A 15,232-nucleotide genomic window follows, 5' to 3' on the forward strand; every position below is an offset into this window, starting at 1 on the left:
TAGTAGTCTATGTAAAAATACTTTTAATACTTTAATTTATACAAACTGTAAATACAGCTAAGATATAATAAGGAATATCAAAAAAAGAAAGATGATAAGAGGGAATAAATACTTAGAAGAAAATATGCTCGATTTTTATTACAACTACTTGAAGGTTAAACTGTAGTCTCTTTTTAACCGACTTCAAAAAAAGGACATGTATAACTTTTGAGATCGGTTTTTTATTTAACAACAAAACTTCTTGAGAAATAATGTCTAGGTGCAGTCCATACACATACGAACACTTCGAACTTGCACATAATTACTAATAAAGATAAATATGCGCATTAATCTTCATTCAATGGACAATTTAGATCTTATTGAGCATCCATACAGTTCACAATCGAAAGCAGAAATACCACAGTAGAGGTACACCAGTAATATAAATAAATTGTTTGCAAACTATAAAATTATATTGCAAACTAAAATTATACAACCATATTAATTTCCCAAATATTTATTTCTATAACGTACATACAATATTTTACAAAATTAACTATCTTATTGCTGATCGAGTGATCACCCGTGATTTCCAGTTAAACAAAAAATGGTATAACATGGTCTTTAAAAAAAACAAGTAAAGTAATAGAAAATCAGAAGAATTATTACTGCATTAATTAATTACAATGAGTTCATAAAGTCACGAATGCAAGTTAAAGAAAAATGTGTTTTTGTGATACATAATGACTTCTACATAAATACTAATTTCGGCTTTCGGCTATAAATATCTGCACAACTCGACTTGCGTGGAATTAATTCTCTGTTTCTAAGACTTGCGTGGAATTCTCTGTTTCTAAGAGTTCACGAGGAACCAATTTCTATATTGTCAATAACTTGTTAAAACGTACACTGCTTTCAAATACAGTTTAACATATTTGAGTACATATGTACATATAGTTTCCCTAGCATGAATGGACTTCAATTACAAAAGTGGTCCGATCCAGAATTGTTGATATTCACGAAATAAATTATTTCCGCCAAAATTTGAAAAGGGGTACAAGTAAAAAAAGTCAACCTTACAAGGAAACGTGAAAAGCACCTAACGCTTAATATCATATTAAACTTCGATAGTTTTTCGCATCTCCTTGTACCGTTAGACTTTTTAAACTTGTACTCCTTTGCACTAGAGCCACAGATTTTATACCTACTAGTATATTATACCTTTATATGTTATACCTATTAGTATAGTAAATCTCCTGATCATAACTAACGTAATCAACATTTTTAGCGAAATTGAAATTAATAAATAAATTACGCACACACTCATAACCCCGCACTATCGCAGCCTAACCAGAAGAGAAATAAATCTAGGATACACAAATATTTCTCTCGGCCCGGGACCTCAGTGGCAGTCCAGGATGGTAACCGTTTGGCCACAGAGACAGATATTTGATTTTATTGAGTTGTCGACATACCTGGAATCAACGAAATCAGATCTACAACCCCATATAAGCGCTTCTTTTTTTTTCAATTTTATTGTAGATTAAAATCAGCGTAACTGACATTTAAAAAAAAACTAGGTGCCAATACATCGAAAGTTACCAATATGCAAGTGAGTTAGTTATGACAAGAAAGGCAGACATATTACGCAGGTCCCAATGAATTCCACAAAATACAAATAATAAATTATTACAATTTATTAAAAACTAATTTTATTTATAACAAGACTCACAAAAACACAAAGAAATTTTTAACTTGAATCTACAATTTTTACAATATAAGTTATATTCAGTAGGTAATCTTCGAGGGCAAAACTTCACGGTATAAGCGTGGTGGTTAGTAAAGACGCTCAGCCTTGCTGGGGCCACATGTCGCCGCGAATTCGTGCATACGCCTTTCAAGTTCTGGTCTAAAATGTCTAATGAGACCCTGGATGGGCCACGCTGCGCCATCGCCTAAGGCGCAAATTGTGTGACCTGTAAAAAATATTTTTTTAAATTCATTATGCGCATCCCACACATTACAGGGGCCTTAGTTTCAAATATGTAAACTATCGCGTTTGCGTTAAGATTTTAATTTTAACTTTGTGCTTATATAATTAAGATCTAAATAAAAAATTTATCGCAAACGCGGTAGTTACGTTTGCATGATTACAAATTTACACCCTGGCTTCTTGATTTTTAACTTTACTCATACAGTCTGTTAAAATAAGTACACATGAAATTTCATAAGACTAAAGAACTATGAAACTGAACTAAGAAAAAATGGCGAATTATATGAGTTTTTTACGATAAACTTATCGATAAGTTTATCGTACAAAAACTTATATCCAATTCGCGATTTTTTTACATTCACCATACAAATTTCACCAGTGGCAGTTTGTTTTGTATGGAAAGTAAACATTTTGCGAACTGTATAACGGTTCTTTTTTGGGAACATTTGCTCAGCGTTATGAGACGAATCAGCTGTGAAATTTCAAACATGTTTATTTTGTTAGCATGCTCTATTCATAGCACATGTACATCTACCTAATACATGAAGACAATGTACTATACCTATTACCGCTTACTGTCTACTTAGTGACACTTTAAGCGAAATATAGCGGGTATGTAAGAATTTTTCACCAGTTACATAGCACACATCAACATTTTTATTCATTTATTCACATTATACAACTAACACTAACATAAATAAACATGTAAGCCATAGTCAATATAGGGTTAGGTCCGCCCAAAAGCAAGCTGCTGAAAATCGATCGATCTTCGGGTGCTGACCGTCTCCAAGTAGTAACCAGCCGATGTCAGAAATTTCGATTCAGAGTTACAGAACACATCACAAGTGAAAACCATCATTTTTGGATTAAATTTTTGGCCGCATATATAAAAATCTCTGGTATTCGGTATTCGGTAAAAATTTGAAAAATTATGGCGGCAGTCTAATTTAGTTAATATCACTTTTTACTTGCCACTTTTGTATATTTTGAGTTTTATCATATTGTATTTTTATATATTATGCATGACATCATTTGTTGTATTAACACAGACCTTTATTGTGTTTAAATTTTTAATTTCTTCAATGCTCAAATCGGTTGCGACAAAACAGATTATAGAACAAAGACATAATTTCAATTCCAGGCGCTTTTTATGACACGTAAAGGTCAAAAATCCATTCAAGAATAGCGACTATCTAAGAGTATGTATACATACATATATACTACGATAGTTTAAACATGGCGATTGTTCATGCGCTGGCGCAAGCTTAAACTGACCTTCAATCTGTTTAGAAATCTCCCATAGCATGTCGATCTCTTTCGTCGACGCGTCACCATCGATGAATCTGAAAAATAAAATAAAAAGAAAATAAAAACTGAACTATTTTGCAAATTAGTTACAAAAATAAAAGATTCCAAAAAAACTAACTGGACGCCAACCGACATAATGCCGGTTAGTAAATCACCTTTATGCCCGTTGCAATAAGGATGAAAACAAAATAGTTTCGCCCTATTCGTGCCGAAGCGACGCGAAAGACGTATTTTATACCCTTAGGGTTCCGCATCAACTAGTTTCTTGCATCACTAAAGTGAGAATAATGGACAGAACATAACTTGTGATACCCACGTTACTTCTAAACAGGCTTTTTTAATGAATTTACAGTACCTTTATCATGAGTTTATAATGATAACAGTCGCTAGTGACCGTGTAAAATATTTGTATACAAAATGTTACTTCTTGTGACCACCAGAGGCGCTATTGGTTTTTTACGCGATCTAGCTAGCGACAACATTTATTATACTCGTGGTAAGTATTGACAGTTGCTATACTTTGTTACTTTTAGCATTAGACGAAAGGAAATTTTTGGGCCATTTTATAAGCAAAGCAATTTAACAAATACCGTAAAACAATTTTTTTTTAATGTAATTATTACCTTTTTTTACTCATACATAGTTAGTATTCACTAAATATTAAATATGTCTAGAATTTGCATTATAAAAAGCTTAAAGAAACAGATGTTCGAAACACTAAACAAAACACATATCTTTGTATTATCGTGTTATTTGTCATCAATTCTCATGACGTTCCTTTACTGTAATTTCTTCTGTAGAAAAATGTTTACGATCACTGATTTTATGCTTATAGCGTTCACATATAATATTGAATTAAAAAAATTTTGTTGGTCCTTGTGACGAACATCGCATACGTTGCTTTGATCCCAAAGTAAGTAGCTAAAGCCCTTGTGTTATGGAAATCTTAAACAACGACAGTACCACAAACACCCAGACCCGATAAATATAGAAAAGTTAGTTTCTACACTACCAGGCCAGGGATCGAACCCGGGACCTTAGAGATGGCGACACCATGAAACCGATGTGCAAGCCACCAGTGGCGGATTTGCTAAATATTCCATAGGCTCACGTACATTACGGCGGGCCGTACAGCACCGCATCGTATAACAATAATCTTCCTAAATCACTTTCATACATTTTATGTATAAAACATAGATATGTTACATTATATATAATGTAATGTCTCTACATCGCTACAGATTATCACTACCGCGTCTGTCTGGCTGATCGCGATAAACACAAAAACTACTAAACGGATTTTGATGCGGTTTCCACCAATAGGCAGAGTGACAGTGAAATTCATTAGGTAGTCTACTAGTATATGATGAGTGCTAAGAAAGGGGCGGTTCGTACTGACTACATGGGCTGGGGCCTAGGGCGGTCAAGACTGCAAATCCGCCACTGCAAGCAAAATTGACGCTCTAAATTAATGATAGAGAAAAAGTAGTCTAAATAACTGGGATTTTTAGGGACTATATGAATACATGCCACAAGTTGTAGATACTAAACTGAAGGGCTAAATTTATAATTTTTAGTTTCCTGAATTTCAAAAGAAGTTTCGTTTGAACCCATTCGGGAAAAGTTCGTAAAACGTAACTACATTTTCCCACCTTCTCTCAAAGGCATCCACGCTGTCTACGTCGGCCTCCGTAGCCACTATCCTCCATAACCAACCACAGAGCTAAAATATTATTGTCTATCTCCTTCAAGTTTTTTGTGATGTCCAGTCAGCTTCTCTAATAAAGCGGACACCACTTTTTTAGTTCCGGCCGCGATCTACTTTCCAAGTCGTTGGAACATATTGAAAATAGCCGCCTTGCGACTGTTCTTTGGAATATAGCGCGGTCCATAATTATTGATTCGTAACATCAGTCGTCACAATAAGTATTTTTTCCTGTATTTTGGTCAATAAAAAAAAGTGAACTAGAACCATATGCTGTGACTTACTGGCGCTAATTAAGACTGTAAAAATCAAACAATACTAAAACAAATGTGCTAGTTACCTGTGAACAATCTCGTTCATCCATGACACGCCTTCGCGACAAGGCGTGCACTGACCGCAGGATTCGTGTTTGTAGAACTCTAGCAAGCGTGCGATGGCTTTCACAATGTCGGTTGACTTGTCCATCACTATGATAGCCGCTGTGCCGAAGGAAGTGTTCGCTGCTACCAAAGCGTCGAAATCCATTAGGACGGTGTCGCAGACACTGTTCAAATACAAAAATTAAAAGTGAATTTAAAACAACTTTTTTCTATCATATCCATTGACTTACAATTATATGGACGTCGGGTCCGCACTAAAAAGTGTCCGAACTTATAGGGCGTTAAAATCGTATACAGAGCGTCATTCACGCTTTAGTCTTCGTTTGTTCGACTGACAGCGAAGCAAGCAAAATTAGACAGTACTGCGATGACATTACAATTTAAATTCAACGGTTTAGCTTTTTCATATTCCTTTACATGTCACTACGTTTAAATAGGTTGACTTGGGACATTTTTTTCGTGGTTTTTGTATTAGACCCGTCGTCCATTTATTTGTTATATCGATGACTTGCTAGAATAGCGGTCAATGTCAAAAACATCTGATTCATAAGCCAGATAGTTTAAAAAAACTGACCTCAAAATTCGTGGAATTACATCTATTTGCCAAGACCTGGGGGACATTAGGCCCCAAGGTGACGTGATGAGATATTGAGCGGTTCGTTTTTGTACGCCCTCAATATAGCAAGAATAGTAAACAATACATACTGTTTAGGAATGAGCGGTGTCGAAGATCCTCCAGGAATGATGGCTAGCAGATTGTCCCATCCACCGGTAACGCCACCCGCATGCCGTTCGATAAGGTCTTTGAGCGGCACGCTCATCTCCTCTTCGACAGTGCACGGAGTGTTCACGTGTCCAGAGATGTTATACAACTTGGTGCCCGTGTTACGTGGACGGCCAAACTGCGCGAACCATGCCCCACCGCGACGCATTATCGTCTGTAATTATTTGATATTTTATTACATAACCATAAAGCCTCTTACATAGGGAGACCCGGCTCCCTTTATATTTGTCTCCTACAATTGTAACTAAAAACGTATCGATTATTGCCTCGTGTCCAAAGAACTTAATTGACGAAAAAAGACATGATTCGACACAGGTATAAAGCTTTTTTCAACTGTCTCAAGCCCATTCCAATCTAGTATCATCTCAGATTTCGCGTCAATTTGTGACGATGCGACCTCTTTTCATCGTCATCCCACCTTTTTACCTCTCTGGTTTCTGACCACCTACTTTGGAAATTTTGAATCATTCTCTAATTCTTTTTCTTGCTCTCTATACAAAATCCTCGAGGCGAGCAGGCGTGCTCTTAATCCTATAACCTAATTGCTTTTATGCAGCAATAATACGAATTTTTGGGCTACATTCACTAACCATTTAGTAACTAAATTCTAATCTGTACCATTATACCGTTATTTTGTTTGGATACATTTATTCATACAGCCTTCCAGTGGCGAGGCGTCTATATAACTTGATTCCCACCGGCTTGCCTAAAATTTCCCGCGTACCTATTACCAGTTGCACCGCGCATACCCCACTACTAAAAAAACATTTATTCAAAATATTCACTATTAGACGCGTAATAACTTGTCCCGATGCATCTCAACCAATCAACGCAAGGTAAGCCGGCGGATCGGCGAGATCTATTTCATTCATGAAATCTACGCACTCCCATCAAAATATACGCACACATTCGCAAAAATTAGCTTTATTACATATAAAGAAATGACGGCCGAGAAGCCGGAGTAATTCGAGTAATTGTCGAATAGCGTACACTTAAATTTAACCCTTATTCCAACAAATTATAGTTTAATTTGTTTTAATGTCAGAATCCTTTGCAGATGTAAAACTTTCTTAAAATAAAGTAACAAAATTATTGTAATAGCAAATTAATACAACATATGGTTAATTTCTATTTTGTAAATATAACGATAAATAATGTTACATATGTATCTATATTTAATGGAGTGTTTCTTTCTAATAGGACTACGTAACGAATGTATGTAGAAGGTCATGGTAATTCCTAGGTAATTAAAATAGCAACACTTAGCATTCATGTGTTTGTTTACTCACATACTTTCATATCGCGACGGGCAGCTTAAAATGTAAAATTACTTTAAAAGCTACAGTTATTTTGTGTCTAGAATAAGTTATCCTGTGAAATGAAGTGAACTAGTATTTTTGTCCTAATAAGTGCTGTGTTTAAATGTCGCCAAGCGCCTTTTGAACGGGAAAAGAATTTTTGTTAAAGTAAGTGTTTTTTGTTTTCTCAAGTTAAAGCTTCGGCTTTACCAAGGAAAATTTCACGCCACGCCACTGCAGCCTTCATTTACCTTTCTTCCTATTCCTATTTTACAATAAATCATATGAATCAAGCCTTTCAGTTGATTACTTAAAACCCTCGGCCACAAATTATCCTCCTAATTTAACCGAGCAATTTTTTTTCTTAATTTTACTTATTTTAGGAAGGTTTACTGCTATAAGTTAGAAATGGTCTACAAAACTAAACAATATCAAAAAAAGCCTATTACAAACCTCCACATTTGGATATCAAAATCACAAACCAATAAGTAGATCTTACTTACATTTTTATAGTTTAAAGCAGTCATAAATATATTCATATGTATATACCTTACATCTATTGTATAAAATATAAAAGAAGCTTGACCATGTAGTGTGGTGATATAAAGTTCCAAGACGTTGTAAAACTAGGAAACTTACAGGTGCTGCAGATATAGTCTCAACATTGTTGACGGTAGTTGGGCAGCCGAACAAACCGACATCAGCAGGGAACGGCGGCTTGAGACGCGGCTTGCCCTGCTTGCCTTCGATGGACTCGATGAGAGCGGTCTCTTCGCCGCAGATGTAGGCGCCCGCGCCGCGATGGACGTACACGTCAAAGTCATAGCCGGAATTACAAGCATTTCTACCAAGAAGGCCTGCTTGATATGCCTGTAAAGAATATAAAAACAACAACTATCAAGGTGTAAACAAAACTTAAATACAATTTTATCTAAAGGCAAATCACCGGAGGAGAAGCAGGGAAAACAGTTTTGTTAGATCAAATGGTTTAGGTATTTACTAATAAATAACGGTAATATATAAAAATAATAATCTTTCAAAAAATGTCCAATATACCTAAGGATATTGTCTAAAGAATGTGCTAATGTGTTACACGACGGACATAATTATACATAATAAATAACGGTAATAATTATATATAACGGTAATAAAATGAAAATAATAATCTTTAAAAAAATGTCCAATACACCTAAGGATATTGTCTAAAGAATGTGCTAATGTGTTACACGAAGGACATACTTTATCAGCGCATATAAAATCCTGAAAACATGCTAAAATAAAAGTGAAAACGAATTATTTGTTGTAGTTTGTACATAATTCTTATATAAAGATAATTAAGTACAACAGAGAACCTGCCAAATTTCGGTTTTCAACTGAAACCCTATTAATTAATACATTCAGGGATTACTTTGCGCAAGTCCATGTTAATAAAAATGGAAGTAAATTTATTTTGAACCCAGTTAAGGTTAAATCGTGCAAAATAGCTGTGTTGTGTTAAATATTTTTTCATGCGGTTTTTTTAAGGCTATATTTGTCGAATAGGCAAACAAGGCAAATACTTTGTCACACATGCTATTGTCATGTCACATATGTACGCTGTTTGCCTAATATATTAAATACGAAACTACTTATTGCGAGTAATCTAATGCAACTTTATCAATAACCAGTAACTTTCTCTACTTCTTTCTTAATTAAAGCTCTAATAAACAAGTAAACTTTGATAATGATCTTACTTCAGCAATGGCCAACTGTAAATTACTGGCTTCATTATAGAACTCTCCTCTGATGTAAATATATGCAGCCACAGCTCCAATGGCTCGGCCGGCAACCAGACAACCTTCAACCAACTTGTGAGGGTCATGACGCATGATCTCCCTGTCCTTGCATGTGCCAGGCTCGCCCTCATCAGCATTGACGACTAAGTATTTAGGACGGCCATCAGATGGCTTTTGCATGAATGACCACTTCATGCCAGTTGGAAAACCGGCACCACCACGCCCTCGCATTCCGGATGTTTTCATCTCATCTAGAAATAAATATTTTAAATTAAGGCATGTCTCAGAGCAATACACTATGTACATTTTTAGTAGCAAAAATTAAATAACTAAAAACACTTTATATGTCTTCAGCATGTTGTCTCACATTGCCCCATTCAATTATTTTTGTAATGGGATAAATGTTTAATAAATCTCATTACAAAGAATTCCACAAAAATGAGAGATAAAATGTTGATTCCATATATTCCATATATTCCATATATCTATAGCTTCAACTACACATCATTTTAATTTGCTGTTGACACTAACGGAAAAATAATTAAAATTCACTTACTTTTTTAAAATGGACTCAAATTTTATACAGCAATTATTATGTGGTGTGTCATTGACTTACAAATAAATGGACGACGGGTCTAATACAAAAACCACGAAAAAAATGTCCCAAGTCAACCTATTAGAAATTTAAATTGTTATGTCATCGCAGTATTGCGCTGTCCGTAGAACAAATGAAGACTAAAGCGGAGTGTCGCGCTCTGTATACGATTTTAGCGCCTTACAAGTGCGGACACTTTTTAGCGCGGACCCGACGTCCATATAATTGTAAGTCAATGTGGTGTGTGTAAAATTTTAAGATATTTTTAGGAATCATTATTTTGCAATTACAAAGGTCAAATATAACTGCTGCTTACTCTGTTACTGATTTAGGGGTAAACTTAAAGAATATATTTTTTTTCCTAAATAGAACCAGCTAAACTGGATGTTCCAAGTAGTATCCCTCAAAGTTTACTTTGATATTTCATTATTTTTCTGTATATAATTTCAAGTGACGGCACACACTAGCTAGACGCCTGTCAATAACAGTTGCAATGCCACTCAGCGCTTTAAATCGCAAAGATCTGAGGGGCACTGCCAATGCGGCCATGACCCTGAGACATAACTTGACAATTCCCATGTGACTGTAATTAACCAGCACCCTTACCCTTCAAAACCAGAACTTAGTAATGCTAGCATTACTGCTAAATAGGTAAGGTGGCAGTACTTCCCTGAATGAACTCTTTCACTAGGAGCTCTAATTATACTAAAATGCAGACTCTCAGATACTTACTCTCTCACAAAAATTCCTCACTCACGAAAATTCATTACTCATAATGCAGCAATTTCTTTGGTCTAAGAGCAGGTACTTGGTGATATTATTCTGTTATTATTAAAGGGGTTTAAGCCTTTGACAAATAACCCCTTTTAAATGTATTTATTTCAAAATACAACAGCACTAGAGCAAACTGAAGGTTTAGGTTTCAAGTAATAAGCAATGGCAATTCCTTTAGAACTGCCTTCAAAAACTGTTTTCCCAATGTGTTCACAATTTTCTTAAAAATCATTTCATTGACTTAAATATTTTTTGCATCATAATGAAAGCTCATTTTGTCAATGACTACATAATTAACAAATCTGTAGTCAGATTGAACTGAAGGGAACACTACAAAATATTTTTTTTTTCTTTATTTGTAGTTAATTAAAGTCTATTGGCCGTAGTGGAAAATTTATAAGAATAAAAAGTGTTAATTTTGGTTCAAACTATCCTAGCCCTAGGGCAAAAATTCTGCCCTAGTTAAATGGTGGCCCATTCTGTCCGTCCAACCAAATCTGTAATTGGTAAACTAAATCTGTACCAATATAAACAGCAATTGTTTCGACCATTTATAATAATATAATCAGCTTGTTGAAAATGCCTCATAAACTCATAAATTTTGATTTGTAAATAACTCAGATTGTATTGCATACATTGGCACTTATAATAGAAATTAACTTTATAGCAATTTTGGTAACACGTGAGTACTCACTAACGATCCATTCAGGGCCCTTCAAGAGAATTTCCTTGGTCATATACCAATCTCCACGGCATATGGCACCTTTGAGTCGCCAATCATGTCGACCATACAGATTCGTAAATATGCGATCTTGATCCGCCAATGGTCCGAACTGCGTCCTTGCCGGAGTCTGATTGTACCGCACGGAGACATTGTTGACTATCGACAACGGCCCTACAATACCTGAAAAACGTCAAAATTATGTAAGGCTCTTAGTGCGCATAAAACAATAACAAATGCAGTAACTTTAAAGTTATGTTATGGAAACTTCAGTACATATTCAAACGGTTCTAGAATATTATTTGATACATTTTACTGACCTGTTTGGGATTTTACCCCCTGAACAACCCTAGCCAGCGCTCCAGCCATTTTTCTCGTAATTCGAAATGTCACAAATGTCACAATCACAACCACATTAAGTGATACCACACTAGGCACATAGTGTTTGTCTAGTTGCTTACAAGAATAAAAAATAGAATGAAAATCGTTGATTGTTGCGAAACTCCAGAAGTTAAGCAGTTTATATTATTTATTCATGTGATTTTGAATTAGTTATTATACATTTCTGAAATAAAACGTATATAATAAATAATCAAGATTATAATTACGACATATTTAAGAGAATATTGTAGAATAGCAATTTTGAAGGTGTGAAATACATTATACGTAGAATTTCTTTTTTATCTGTGTTATGTACTCGCATAAAATAATTATTGTTTAAAAAAATCACAAAAAAAATACAATAAATATTATAGTCGTTACATTACTAAGACAGAAAGTCAAAACCATAAGATCACGTCAAAATGTTTTTCTACTTAAAACTGCTTAAAAAGAATATTTAAAATCTGTGTAACGTAACTCTTACTTAAAAAAATAAAATAAAGTCGATTGAGGCGGTGAACTACGAGAAAAAAAATAAAATTGCCCGTGGTGCATCGAGGCAACGAGATAGGTGGTCCACGAGTAAGAAGCGTAAATAAGGATACCTACATCGTCGTACCACGAATTATGTAGAAAAAATCGTACACAACATGTTTTTCTAATAGAAAACGATAATTAATAACAGTATGGATTATAATAAGTTTATACTCTTTAAATTCCCCGTCCGTCACGATCGAACATCGAGTATATAACTTAGAGTCTTAGAAATTAGAGGATGGAAAAAAAAAAGAATTAATTTGTCACATTTTATTGCATTATATGGATGGTCATTATAATTGTAAGTCAATGATGGTCATAATCATTTTATCATTTTATGACCATCCTACTAGTTTGTGTTTATGACAGCTGTCAAAGATCACAGCTGATAGTATTTTCTGCGACAAAAAATAAATATATTGACGTACTAAAGTAATAGAACTTTACACCGATATTTTTATTAGGACGCTCAAGACCATTTATCAAAATAAGTTATCTCTGATGATATAAAAACTGCGTGTTACCGAGTATCGTTATATAGTCTTACGATCCTAGTCTAAAGTGAAATAATGGCGGCAGTAATACCAGCAGTGACGAAATTGTCGAGTAGGGTTATAAGGATTTTAGGATGCAACCCTGGTCCTATGACTCTTCAGGGCACAAATACATATCTTATTGGAACTGGAACAAAGTAAGTACAAGATGTTTGTTTTTCTTGTGGATAAAGTACCTACGTATAATGTTCATAAGTATAATGCCAATTGTGAACGGGTCTTCTGCATTTACATACATGTCATCACGCCTGTCTCCCACTGGGGTAGACAGATAGTATGGACCTCCACCTGCTATGCTCCTGACAAACCTACATTTGTTTCTGGTATATATGCTGCTTCTCACTCTATTAACTTGTAATTGATGTGTAAATAAAAGCAGAAATCTTTTGTAATTAAAATTAAAATCCAGTTTTATGCAATACATGTTTGGACTTTAGACCGTCTTATAATAAGAGGCGAAGTCCATCCTGCTGTTGACTGTAGTGTGTAAATACTTACATTGTTTGGCTATTTGTAGCCTGAACAAAGATAAATTTTGTTTATTTAGATATTCTATCTAAAGATACAGGTTCTAACACACATTACAGCTTACAATTTCATAAAAAAGACGAAAGCTGTTTTTCTAACCCTTATTGTTTTGAATTCCCAGTCGTATACTTCTAGATACAGGAGATAAAGATGTACCAGAGTACCAGAAGTACCTGGAAGATGTTGTGAATGCAGAGCGGGTGAACATAGAACATATTGTATTGACACATTGGCATCACGATCATGTTGGTGGTGTTGCAAACCTCTATGGGAGTATTGCTAGTAAGTATAAACATCAGGTTTGTCTAAGGAAGCATGCTAAGAGTAAGATTATTTGCATAAATTGAGATTTTTTTCCTGGCCTAAAGTTTGCAAGTTTCCTATTTGCCATGATTTAAAAAAAAAAACACTTTTAACTTAAGTTTAATAATAATCACACTCAGCCTAGGGAAACCTTGTGTCGCGGATGCAATGGACACACATAGACAACCACAAATTACACTCAAACTCACAGGATAAATAAATGTAGGCCATACAAATATTTCTCCCGGCCCGATAATCGAACCAGGAACTAAAAAAAAGAGTGGAAGTCCGGCATGGTAACAATTACTTTAAAGTTTCAATGTTAAATACACATTCTAGTAAATAATTTTAGATTCATCTTTAAACTATGTTGCAGAACTCCCAAACTCATCAATGAATGTAGGTATTTATTTTATTACTTTATGTAGTTATGTTATTTCTGATACTTTAAGTGATAATTTATATTAGTCCTGCCGTTTTCTACACAAGTTTCGTGATAGTGAACAGTGCTTTTTTATTAAATATCAAGTACATTTTCAGAACAACCAAAAATATGGAAACATAAAAGAAGTAGTGACGACGAACCTGATACTCAGTTACCATCATCTATTCCTCTAAATTGGCTCAAGGATGGTCAAGAAATCAAAGTTGAAGGGGCTACAGTAAAAATTTATCATACACCAGGTCATACAACTGATCATGTAATTTTGACTTTACTGGAAGATAATATACTGTTCAGTGGTGACTGCATTTTGGGAGAGGGTACAGCAGTCTTTGAAGACTTATTTACATATATGAAAAGTTTGAATAGGATATTAGAATTAAAACCTCGAGTTATTTATCCAGGGCATGGAAATGTTGTTAAGGTACACTCTATTTTATTGATTTAAAAATAAAACTAAATTTATTAAAATGGTTACTTATAGGAAAAATATTCAATGTTTACTGAACTCTGTAACAGTTAGTTTTGTTATTGTTGTGGTTTGATTAAAAACATTGGCAAAATTTCTTATATTTCAGGATCCAATACCGAAGATTGAATACTACATATCGCATAGGAATCAACGCGAGCAACAAATATTAGAAACATTAAAGAACAACTCCGAGAAGCCGCTTACAGAAATGGATTTAGTAAAAATAATATACACAGAAACACCAGAACATTTGTGGCCCGCCGCAGCATATAATGTTAATCATCATTTAACTAAATTGATGAAAGAAAATAAAATTAAGCAATTGTCTGTTAATGGCGAAAATAAATGGCAATATACTCCCAGTGCGAACTTGTAACTTTGCGCTTTTTTTGTAGTGTAACACATTATACTGCTCTCAGAAGGAATAAGGGCATAAGTATTTAACATTCAGACATATTTTTGATATTAAGTTGTTTATTTATGTTAAATACATGTATATACAGAACTTATACAGAAATTTTAATTGTATTTTAATTAGCCATTTCAAAGAAACCTTTAGTTTTCTCATTTTACTTGTAGAAAAAAGCCTAAAAAGTATTACTGTGTATGAAGGGCATAGCTGACTTAAATGTGACTTTTAATACTTGACTATAATACGCACCCCTCATGGAAGAATGGCATAAGTGAAGTTACGTCACGTTAC

General features: G+C 34.4%; 2 protein-coding genes across 2 annotated transcripts; one reads left to right on the forward strand and one right to left on the reverse strand.

Moving 5' to 3' along the window:
* Positions 1-1,613: 1,613 nt before the first annotated feature.
* On the reverse strand, positions 1,614-11,745 carry LOC113237044 (NADH dehydrogenase [ubiquinone] flavoprotein 1, mitochondrial-like). Its single transcript, XM_026473289.1, has 8 exons — positions 11,633-11,745; positions 11,286-11,495; positions 9,181-9,473; positions 8,087-8,317; positions 6,071-6,303; positions 5,326-5,529; positions 3,248-3,315; positions 1,614-1,955 (listed from the first exon to the last, which is right to left on the reverse strand). The coding sequence occupies exons 1-8, from the start codon at positions 11,679-11,681 to the stop codon at positions 1,816-1,818; spliced, it is 1,428 nt and encodes a 475-aa protein (XP_026329074.1). The 5' UTR covers positions 11,682-11,745; the 3' UTR covers positions 1,614-1,815.
* An 894-nt stretch (positions 11,746-12,639) lies between these two features.
* Positions 12,640-15,171, forward strand: LOC113236402 (beta-lactamase-like protein 2 homolog). The gene is made up of 4 exons (XM_026472439.1): positions 12,640-12,921; positions 13,434-13,594; positions 14,156-14,481; positions 14,636-15,171. Exons 1-4 carry the CDS (start codon positions 12,800-12,802, stop codon positions 14,903-14,905), a joined length of 879 nt encoding a protein of 292 aa, XP_026328224.1. The 5' UTR covers positions 12,640-12,799; the 3' UTR covers positions 14,906-15,171.
* The last annotated feature ends 61 nt before the right edge of the window (positions 15,172-15,232 follow it).

The sequence above is a fragment of the Hyposmocoma kahamanoa genome, unplaced genomic scaffold, assembly GCF_003589595.1.
Source record: "Hyposmocoma kahamanoa isolate Upper Pololo Valley unplaced genomic scaffold, ASM358959v1 102, whole genome shotgun sequence".
NCBI lineage: Eukaryota > Metazoa > Arthropoda > Insecta > Lepidoptera > Cosmopterigidae > Hyposmocoma > Hyposmocoma kahamanoa.